This window comes from Argiope bruennichi, chromosome 2, assembly GCF_947563725.1.
Source record: "Argiope bruennichi chromosome 2, qqArgBrue1.1, whole genome shotgun sequence".
Lineage (NCBI taxonomy): Eukaryota > Metazoa > Arthropoda > Arachnida > Araneae > Araneidae > Argiope > Argiope bruennichi.
In genome coordinates this window covers 107,689,523-107,701,494 of record NC_079152.1, presented here as the reverse complement: position 1 = coordinate 107,701,494, position 11,972 = coordinate 107,689,523, and the positions used below count along the sequence as shown (strand labels likewise).

The following is an 11,972-nucleotide window of genomic DNA, read 5'->3' as shown; positions in this document are numbered from 1 at the left end:
AATATGACTTGGAAATGCTTTTTGATGGATAATGAATTTAACCAGTTTTGGAAGCAGTGATGCTGAAATATCCCTTAGATCATAATGTCCTCAGAATATATTTATTTCTAATAATTCTTGGTGTATTTTTTTAATAAATATCCAAGATTTGGCTTTCCAAATTTGATAACGTGTATTTCTGATTTCCGCGTATTAATTTTATGACATGGCTTAACAACTTTTGAAATATAACAGATTTTCGAAGAGTTATTTAAAGAATGATTTTGTTTTCCGTTAATATTAGAAAACCTTTTAGAATTGTTATTGAAAATAATATAAAAATCAAAAACCGATGTTAAATTAACTTCCTTAAGTAAGCTATATATTCTATATTGTATTTTAAATCAAACAGTAATTCCGTTCATTTACATATTGTTACAGAAACGAGAAAGTTATCTTACAACTTTAAAAAAACAATCGTTGCTGCTTTGCTTCCTTATGCATTAATAAATTCTGTGCTTCATTGCTTTTTTTTCTATGCAGTTAATTAGTTAGAAATATTCAAACATATCGTTCTGAAGTTTCAATTAAAATAAGAAATAAGTAATTAAAAGGAACAAAACTCATATCTAAAATAAACATAATTAATAGTGATGAGTGTTAATTTTTTAATAAAATATTTTCCAAACATAATTAAAAAAACAACAACATCTGACTGTTTTCAGAGCAAATGCTGCGAAATGATCATAGAAGGAGATTCACTTTTGAATTCTAAGCAATAAGCAATACATTCACATCGCAAAACTTCCAGACAATTTGTATAATTATATATTTTCCTCACTACGTTTGTGCTTTTACATATGTGAAGTACAGAAAGAGAAAGTATCGTAATCGCCTTAACATTCGATATCGTCATTTTGATGAATCTCCATGTCCTATACCACACAAAAATGCATATTTTTGAAATCCTATCTTTGTGTTCGTGAAATCTTTTCTTTGCCCGTGTTTTGACTTCGACTAATGAAATTGAGAATGTGATCTTTAAGTCAATTTGTTGGCAAATATAAGGTCCGATTGTGTTTCAGCAAGTCGTCTGACAAGAGGTGGTCTTATATGGCATTAGGAAGTATCCCGTGGCCTTTGTTATCTCAATGTATATGTACATTACATTTTTGCACCAAAATTCTCCATTTAATCAATTGTAAATTAGATATTGTGCACTTTTTATCGAACCTATGGCTATTTTTCTATCAACCGACATAATTTGAAGGTAAAAATTTTGCTATTCACTAAATATTATAAATATTCACTTAAGTCTTTAATTTGGATTGAAGGTGAATAAAAGAGTTGTTTTGTTATTTAAATATTTTTAAAATAATCCTAAATAACGAGATAGTGTAAATTTCCTTAGTTTTTGAGAGTTTTGTTTTCAAATGCATAATTCATATATGAAATTTCGTAATCTTTCTAGTTTTAATCACACAAAAAAAATGTACATCCTTTTTTTGAAAAATGAACGTATGTAATATATTATAACAAAATTCTTAAATTATATTTTTCAAAACTCATTGCTCTCATGAATATATATATATTTTTTATCAAACTTAATTCTATCGAAGTTTAAATGCAACACAAGCCGTGCAATTTAAGTGTTTATTTGACAGTATTAGACAAATAACTTAATTTGATTTATAAAAAATTAAATAAAGTATTGTACGCAAGTAAAGTCTTTTAGCTAGAGTTGGCTTTTTTTTTAAATATTTATGATGCTTTAGTTATTTCCGCATTATTCTAGAAATAGCAGTTATAATTTTTCTGACATCCTCTTTATCTTATCGTTTCTTGAACTTCTTTATTTAGGTCATGAGATTTGAATTTCATCTGATTTTTAGTTTTTCTGCATGTTTTAAATTCATAATTTATTAATTTGATTTAAAGTATTCTTTATCTTACAAAGTAGTCTATATTATATCATATAAATATCAACTGATTGCCCTGTTATACAATTAAATTCTTGAATCATTTCAAGCAGTGCGATACTTCTGTGCTCACTCGATATTACCAGAGTTGAAATATTTTATTAGTTGGACCGTTATTTAAAAATTTCAGTTTTTGGTAAGTTTTATTCCGTATTTTCGTTATAATGGTCAAAGACGTCGCTTCTTGTTGTAAATGCATTCTTTGATTAAGATTTTGTTGCGTATTTTGGTTTCAATATGTAATAATGAAAGTTTTTATATACATTTAAATTACACTTCAAAGAAGTTTAAACGTTTCATAACTTTAAAATAAAATGTTAGCATATGCAGCAGAAAAGTGTTTAATCTTTTAAAAAGATATTTGGACAATTTTGTCAAAATTTAGCAATTATTTATTTGTCGAAATGATATTACTTCAATTATGTTTTTTTCCACGTGACAGTGTGGTTGCAGACGAACTTTATTACAGAAATCTTATATCAACTGAACTGTTTATTTTAAAACTTTATTTTTCTGACTCATAGAATTTATCAGAATTTTCCTAGTGAGAGTTTAAGTCCTTAAAGGAAATAAAGAGAAGAACACTTGCTAATTGTTCATTGCATACTTTAAAAATATTAAAACATTATTTATGGCTAAAAAGGTTAACAGAAGTAAAAATATATATTAATGGCTTAATTTCAATCCGTTGTCTATGCTGTAATTATCTATTATCAATCAAATAGTTAAATTGTAAAGATAATCATTTCTGCTCCAAAGATTATGAGTAGAATCTGAATAACATTTAAGGTTATGAATAGTAGCAAGAATAACATTTTTCTCAGAGCAATGTTCGAAATAAATATTTATAACCTATCTAATAGAGGAGTAATCAAATTCTACATAAAGCTATGACAAAAAAAATGAATAGTTGGAATAACGGTATAGGTTTTATCCTAAGTATGCACTATAGATATTGAAAAATTTCAGATAGGTTCATGTTTTCAAGCAATCTATGCATGTGTTGGATGTTTCGTTGATCTTCTTTGATGAGCAAATGTGGGCCAGTTTTTCCATAATATCATCCTGGTAGGCACTCTATAACATTAGAGCTTAACTTTGACTATGAGAGGTGTGAAGGTCATTGTGACCTCTCTCTGTTACTCTCCAATGGCGCTTACCTCATAAGTTTTGTTAGTAATGGAAGATAAAGTAGAATGTAATAACAAAAAAAGTTACAATAACTATTATTCTTATTTTTTTTCAGACAAATTAGAAGTAATTTACGTAAACAGTTTCTTTCAACCATTATGAAAATGAATACCCAACACATCTCAGCACTTTTGGTATTTATCTTATTATCATGTTGTACGTTTACTAAAGCAAACCCAAATGAAGAGCTTCTTCAGGTAATCAACTGTGTATCAAAATGTAAGAATTTTTTTCTTCTTTTGTGCAATTCTTAACAATAGATTTAATGTTTTAAAGAAATTTTTTAACAGTAATTTTGTAATTTTGTCTCAGAATATTTTTTTGAATAAATTACAAGACTTGAATATAAGACAAGAGTGAAAGTATTTTGGTTTTAATAGTTGTTGCAGATTTCTTAGAAGTCTATAATTTTTTTTCTCACCTTTACTTATAAAAAAGACGAATATTAGAATTAAGAGATATCAAACTTGGTGCATTATATATATATATACTACAAAAATTGTAAATGTGCATCTCAGAACGTTTTTTTAAACTTTTGATGAGAATCCCAGTTAATTAATAATTAAGAGAAATTTTGGTGTTCATCCGAGGCAACTTCTAAAAATATTACATTACAAAAATAATTTTTGCATCATCTTAAAATTTAATATATATATATATATATATATATTTAATGATATCAAGTTTCAACATTTTATAAATTATTAAAAAAATATTCTAAAGATATTTTTCAATAATTTCGTTTCTTATTGATATTGGACACTAAAATGACTACTGGCTTCATGTAACAAATTTTTTATCTTTAAAGTTTCAGAATGGCAATGATTAAGATTTTATATATATTTCATTCAAAGGCTTAATCAATAATGATGAAAAATTATTCTTAACCCACTGTGCACTATTTAAAAAATGGCTGAAATTTATGCATCTCAAAATTTTAAAAGGGTTTCGATGAATACATTCCCTAATATGACTAGACATTAATGATAAGCATAAAGCCTGTTGCTTATAATGTGCATCTTTTTAGAAACGACTTACGAATTATCAAAAAATAGATAAAAAAAGAATAGACTGCAGATAATTTGATTTTAGTTTCTTTAGGAGCCTTTCTATGCCTCTCAGATTTTCTAAAATTCTATAAAATGATTTTTTACTTCATTTCGTTTTCTATATGGAAAAATATATTGTTAATTTGATGAGCAATCTAGCAACTTATGAGGTAAAATTCCGATATATCTCAAAAGGGAAGAATTATTTAATTAAAAATTAATTTTTGTTTATATTTTTAAATTGTTATTTATATTATTTCGGAAAGTTGAAACGATTTAAGCTAAGGAAATTGTGCTAAGGAAATTAAAAATGATCTATTAATATTTTCAAGGTGTTAATATAAAATTATGTATCGAATTCTTTTTTTAATATTCTTATTTGATTTGTCAATTTTTTTATTAAATTTTATTGTTAAGGCAATGAATCTCAACATTTCTTTTAGAAACAACAAGTTTTTTTATATATATAAATGAGATATTATAATTTTTTTCGTTATTTCAAAAGAGATATTTAATTACATATTCTTAATGTAGCTCAAAAAATGACCGCCAATTTTTCACGTTGTAGATCCTTTTATCTTATAGAAATGTATGGTTAAAAGGTTCATTAACCATATACATCGAATTTAGTTATAACAATTCAAGAATGTATTAATTAATTAAATAAACTAATTAATTTATTTATATAATCTAAATGCATTTTTTGTCATATAGGTACTTTTAGTTATATTGAAAACAATTCGAGAATCAATTTTAATATAAATATATGTTTGAAATTTGTTCCTTTCCTTTCAACAAACCAAATGATGGTATTCCACCAAATTACAAAGAATAATTTCGGAATAAAAGATTTCCACACATTTGAGCTGATTAAATTTCATGGAAATATTTTCAACAATTTTTATCTATGAAGAATTAAATTTATTGCATTTTAAATAATTTAATGTTTTTGTTTTGTAAATCATTTCCATTATTGCTTTTATAATAATTGAATATTAATTTAAAATGCCAGAATATTGTAAATTAATTAATTTAATGGTTAGATTTGAAATATCATTTCAAATAATATTGGTAACATATAAAAATAGAGTAGAAAGTAATACAATTATCAATAAAAAATTTTCTTGTATAATTTAATATCAGATGTGAGACGAAATTTCCATATCTTTTTCTAGCTGGAGATCAACAACTATGCGACCAATTTTTGGAATGCAATGACAAGATGGCAGAACCGGTAATAAAAAAAAATGTTTATGATAAAAACATATTTTTATATATATTTATTTACTTCTATTTATATTTAAGTTAAACAGGCTAGTGACTAAATGATTTTTGATTGATTTATGAAAAATTTAATATGGAGAGAATTTTATCAATGATAGATTTAATTCATTTTGGATTAACGATAGTAATAAAATACGTTATGCAATGTGAAAGCTTTGATTTAATCTGTACATGTATATGATTTAGGAATTACAAAGCATTATAAAAAATGCTTAGAAGTTTCTTGCTTATTTCTCTATTTTCTTAATATTTTATGTTGCTGAGCTTGCCTGAGCTCTATGTGTACGCTGCGATGACTTTAGAGACTTTTTCTTTAAAAACTTCTGAAAGTTAGGATATATTGGTCATCGTTGCTCCAGCTATTTGGACTCCTATTCTTTGGTCTGATTGAATGTCTGTGAGTTCCGATATTTTACGCTTTTGAGAAAATTCCAAGAAGCATACAACTCCACTAAATATTCATCATACTATCATGATATATACTTAGTTAATTAATAAAACTAGTAACTAAAATTATATTTTAATTTTTAAGGAGTTCATTTTAAAATGTCACTTTTATTCACAGGTGTTTAAACTATTTTATTAACCACCAATATATACCAGTTTACACATAGTTCTGTGTTCATATCCTATTTTGTTCCTATTTATTTGAGATACTTATTTATAAATAATTTCTTATTTCAGTTTCTGACTGCTTACAATGAATGCATAAGAGTGATTCTCCCAAATGGAATTGGAAGTTGCGATGAAAATACAGAATTGTACTATTCAGAAAGAAACCGAAGATTGGTAACTTTACTTTTCTTGGAAATTATTTTTATGTCTAAATTAAATAAACAAACGTTATATATTTGAAATATTTAAATTATAAGAAAAGTAGATCTTTGAAGTGTAAATTTTACTAATGACTTTGAAAGCAAAAGAATGAAACAATCTTATAAAGAAACATTCTTTGGAATAATCACATAAAGGAACCAATGACTCATACCACCATTCAATAAAACACATTTCTGGAGCACAATTCAGATAAACAATGCTTAGAACCTTATCTTAAATTGCAAAACCAGTAACTTTTGTCATAATAAAGACTACCATTTTAGGGAAAATGATAAAAACATCATTCATCGGAAGAAATCAAAAACACCCGAAATGAACAATTAACAATATAGAATTTAAATGCTATGTCTATGCTCAAACGTTTCGATCATACGAAGATTATATAGCTCTAAATTCAAGTTGTCCTCCCAGAGGAAGGGATAGATTCCAAAGTCAGGAGAAATTATCATGAATATATATGAAACTTAAAATGTCGAGATTTGGTGCCTGACCACTACCGTTATGGAATTTAACATGAAATAAATAAAAGCTGAATTTGTAGAACTGTTTATCTGATGTATTCAAAATAACTATATCGAAGAAAAAAAGATAGAGAGTATTTCAATCAATCTTTTAATTGAACATGTGAGATATAGCTATAAAGTAATTGGACTGATTAATTGCAGCGGAATGACAAGAAATTCGCAAGTAAAACAGACATGACAATATTACTCTTAATAATCGAGCTGAATTACATATCATTCTAACATTTAAAACCTTAGCCAGAAGTGATTTGTTTACATACACCTGGTGAGAAAAATATGCTAAGTATCCAGGAAATGCAGCATATTGGCGTGAATTCATCTAAATTTGGGAAATCTACTTTATTGTTGCATTCTGTGTTGGAACAGAAACGAGTGCTTGTTGTCATCTAAAGTTTAGGTTGGTTTCAAAGGTTTCAAAAATGTCGAGAAGTGATTCCAGATGATGACATTTTAACCCTTTCACGACTGACCTGACCAAGCCGGTCGTGCAAATTCTGTATTGGAGGGGCTATTTCTGTTTCAAACAAGGGGTATCGAATATAAATCGAAGATTATTGGTAATAACTCCTTTTACATTTTACACTCCGAAATTGAAGTAGTAAAATTTGTAGTATAAAGTAGTTCGTCAGTACATAATTTGCATGACCGATTAGGAAGAGTCGGTAATAAAAGATTAAACAAAAATGGATCATCATCGAAAATCAATAAAGATCTAGCATTGTTCTCAGTTTAATCTCTGCACGGAATTACAAAAATGTAGTTTTTCTTTCTTAAAATAAAGCCACATTCAAAGTATGTCAGAAAAAAAATAACCCAAGAAGTAAACTGAAATTCAACAAAGCAATGTAAGTAAATTGAGATGAAGAAAAATATAAATCAAATTAGTTTTAATTTATAAATTAAACTCTTCATGTAACAGAGTTGCAATTTTTAATAAAACTTTTAATTTTATTTCATATTATAAATCTAAATTTCTCTTGCATTTTTAAAAATAAATATATTAATCTGCTTATATAGAATTATTGATTTAATAGCTCTAAATAGACTAGGAAAAAAAAGTTCAAATTAATATGTCTTTAAATTTCCTTTCATACTTGTGATATGAAACTGACTTGGCAGTTACTGAGTACCTGAAAATTGCACTGTAATGAATATATTTATTAATACTGTAATGAAAAGTTGTTCAAATGATTTAATATTACCTAAATAATGAAATAAAATTTCGGTATTGGCAATCTGTGTAAGCAATTTTTTCTCTTTATTTAGATAAACAGGTGCATCTACTGCAAAGTTGCAGGCAAAGAAGTAAGTCACTTTTATTCACATATGATATATTTAAAAGGTTATTTAATTCAATTGAGAAAAAAATTTGATTTTTGCATCATAAAATATTTTATTAATAAAATAATGTGATTATTATCTAACAAATAGCGTCAATACGAAGAGGACTCAGGAAAAGCTGTTAAAAGCTTTTATGGCGTAAATTTACTTTCAAACAGTGCTGCCTTCAGGTTTCATAGTTTGAAAATAAACAACTATCGTAATAAATCTTTTTATTTTATGGTCATTGGATTCTGAAATTAAAACTTTTAAATCTGAAATAAATTTCATTTTTATATGATCTAAAATATTGTGTTTATTACATACAAAAATGTGATAGAATACAATTTCTTCCTTTCAGCTTACTGACGAAGATAAACAACAAATGGATGAATTCCAGGTATATATATATATGTTATTATTATTATTTAATCATATAATATTAAAGAAATTATACAAAACTTTACTCTTGTGTCCTGCTTAATTAGTTACACTAACAATTATTTAAAATAATTGTTAAAAAGAAAGAATTATATGTTTTTAATTAAAATTTGTTTTCGAATATAATAAAAAAGTCCTTAAATGGCTAAAAGTATTATTTTTTATGCATTATCAATGGTATTTTTATTTATTTTGCTGATGGTATTTAGAAAATGGAATTGAAGTCCTGCTTTTTGTACTTCATCCTTCTGCTTATGGAACATAAAATCGCTTTTTCTATTTATGGAATATTTCCAAAGTTTATAAGCATAAATGAAATTTAAAAAAAAACTGGTGACATTCATTTTTATTAGAAACTATATTTTAGCCGGTTGTTTTTTATTTGCTATTAATTAGCGTTTTTAAAAAATTATTTTGAAAAGGAAAGTTGTTTAATTTGTTCTTATTTTTTTGTGAAAGACATTGCATATACAATATAGCTATTTGTAGTCATATCAATGTTAAATATCTAATTTTGCTGCCTCAAAATTTTTTTGTGAAAGACATTACATATGCAATATAGCTATTTGTAATCATATCAATGTTAAATATCTAATTTTGCTGCCTCAAATATGTATTAAAAATACATTAATTTAATACATTCTTTTTTAGCAATGTGTGCACACTCTTGGGGAAAAAGCTGGATGCCAATCTTCAGAGGAAAATTCTAAATAGCAGTGAAAAGAAAATTTAACAGTCATACAATGGTCAAGATTACAATTTGGTTAAAGGAAACTGTGATCCATAAAATATATTCAAAAAATCTGTATATACACTTATAGATTGTATGTTCATTGTAATTTAATATTATGTAAAGAAATAAAATTAATTAATCTTTACATTTCCATTTTCCATTTCTTTTGCAATTTTGTTTAAGACATCAATTCGTGGGTTTTGCTGAAATAAATGCTTTCTTTGAAGAACTGCATAAAATTCATTATTACTTTATTGGTAAAATGATAAAACATGCGTCAAAATATAATTTTTAAATTTTTCTTAAATTAAGCAAACAGTTATATTCCCCACATTATATTCTCGTATATTCATTAAAATTATACAGCATGCGATTAATAAGATATATTTTGAGGTATCACGAAAAGGGTATATTTTGAAGAATATTTTATTAAAATTAATGATCTTTGATTTAAGAGGACAGTGGACGTTGAAATAAGTAAAAATGGACGTAAATGTTTTATTTTATTTTTATCATTTCACCACAAAAATATATGTTTAGTTTCATCTAAAATAGTATTATAAAACGTATTATTCTATAAAATAAAAATTTGAAGTTTTAAGAGAGAAAAAGTACATCTTAATGACTCTTCCCAAAATGAGATTGTAATAGGATTTAAATATATTGGAAAGGTTCCATTTGTCTTAGTTTTTGAAGAAATTAAATGAAATTGATATTAAAGATTTCAGTCAAACATTAAAAGGAAATAGAGTATACATTTTATGTTTAGAGTATTTTTTTATAGTTAAAAGTCAATTTTAGCTCATAAAAACCTAAAATTCCTATGAAAATTCAGTAAGTGTGCATAAAAATATTTCTAAAAAATTAGCATTTAATTAGAGTTACAAACTAATACACAGTTTTATTTCAAATAAATGTACATTTAGTTATAAGAAAAAAATAATAGAAAAAATTAAAAATTAAGTCACCTGGAATATTTCAATATTATATATCATTTAATTTTTTAAAAAAAGTATTATATTTCGTTTTAAATTGTTTTTTAAGAAATTTGACATATTTATATTTTAATACATATGGATAAAAATTTTCATAACCCCAAGTGAATAATTCACAAAAGTATCTAATAGAGTATTCCACTGACCCTTAATGATGTCATAAACTATTATCAAAATATTGTTTTAGCGTAAGGATTAAAAAAAATTAATACAAATTTGGATTATGAACTTAAGAAAAACTACATCCACTTGACTTGCTGTATTTTTGAATAATCACGACAACCTAAACAAGAATAGATGAGCTTAATCTGCAAGTAGTATAATATATCATAACTCCAGAAATATGAATTATTAGGCTTAAGATTCTTTAATGAACATCGGAGATCATCAAGTATTATGACTGTAGGGTTATTTTTGGTGATAATAATACTATAAATTTTGTATATTAAAAATGATGATACAGTCTGATTTTTTTATTTAAAAAAAGTGTTTAAATATAATATTGCTAAAAATTGTTTTCTTTAGAAAAGTATCGTATTATTATATAACCATGTATCATATAGATTTGTTTTGATACATTCATTGCTAATTAAAAATTCAAAATCAAAATATGCTTTATCATAATATGATAAATCATATTTCTAATCGAGTAAAACTAGTGAGGCTGTTTCCTTTTACATGTTATGCTGCATTGACGACCATTTTGTAATGAAATAACTATTCATAAACTTTCCATATTTCCTATTTAGAAGCATTATTTGATTTTATATTGAACATTGTAATGTGCGGCTTAATTTGATTTAACATCCTTGGCGACTGTATCTGTGAGCATTTTTATGATTAGATTTGTCTAAGAATCCATGAAAATATATTATTTCTTCAGAAATGTGTCTGATTTCCTTAATGTATACCTTTGAATATCAACACGCTTATGAAGAGTTTCAGTTAGTATTATTGAAAAAAAAATCATTTTAGAATTAACAACAAATTAAAGAGTTACTTTTCCTTGCTGGTAAAAAGGTGACATATCAAATTTGCAAATTCATTAAAAGTAATAATTGAGCTTTGGATGTTAAATTACTTTAAAATAATTCGAAATAAAAATGTAAAAAATGTATGCATAAATTCTCTTTAAATTTAATTAAAATTAAAGAGAACGTAAAAATTTAGCATAAATTCTAGGATAATTTTTAATTTTTACAAGAAGCATATATAATTTTTTTTATATTTAAATATAATAACAATTATGCCGAGAGCTTGATGAATTATGGAAAAAAATTTTAAATATAAAATAAGAAATTCTTCTTTTTCTCAAAAGCATTGCTATTATAAATTTATATGTTTCATAATGTTTCGATCTAAAATGATAGAAATTATTTTACGATATTACTTTTCTTGCTATTTAATTTAAATAAAATTAAATTTCAAGTCTTTGGCTGCAGAAAATATTTTTAAAAAGTTGTACAAACAACAAAGAACTGAATTAAATTGCGTTATAGATTTCCATTTTGGCTTGGAGTTTAGAAACGAGTTACAAGAGCCATAAAACAATGTCTTCTAAAAGGTTCATTAAATTAAATTTTTCTATAAAAAATTACATAATTTTTCATTTATTATCCAAATATGGCAGTTAAAAACAA

The 11,972-nt window shown here is 25.1% G+C and overlaps 1 protein-coding gene across 1 annotated transcript; it reads left to right on the top strand.

Annotated features, from left to right (window-relative positions):
* Positions 1 to 1,982: 1,982 nt before the first annotated feature.
* On the top strand, positions 1,983 to 9,421 carry LOC129957003 (uncharacterized). Its single transcript, XM_056069107.1, has 7 exons — positions 1,983 to 2,094; positions 3,205 to 3,368; positions 5,374 to 5,432; positions 6,167 to 6,271; positions 8,110 to 8,148; positions 8,525 to 8,563; positions 9,256 to 9,421. The coding sequence occupies exons 2-7, from the start codon at positions 3,248 to 3,250 to the stop codon at positions 9,316 to 9,318; spliced, it is 426 nt and encodes a 141-aa protein (XP_055925082.1). The 5' UTR covers positions 1,983 to 2,094; positions 3,205 to 3,247; the 3' UTR covers positions 9,319 to 9,421.
* Positions 9,422 to 11,972: the final 2,551 nt, after the last annotated feature.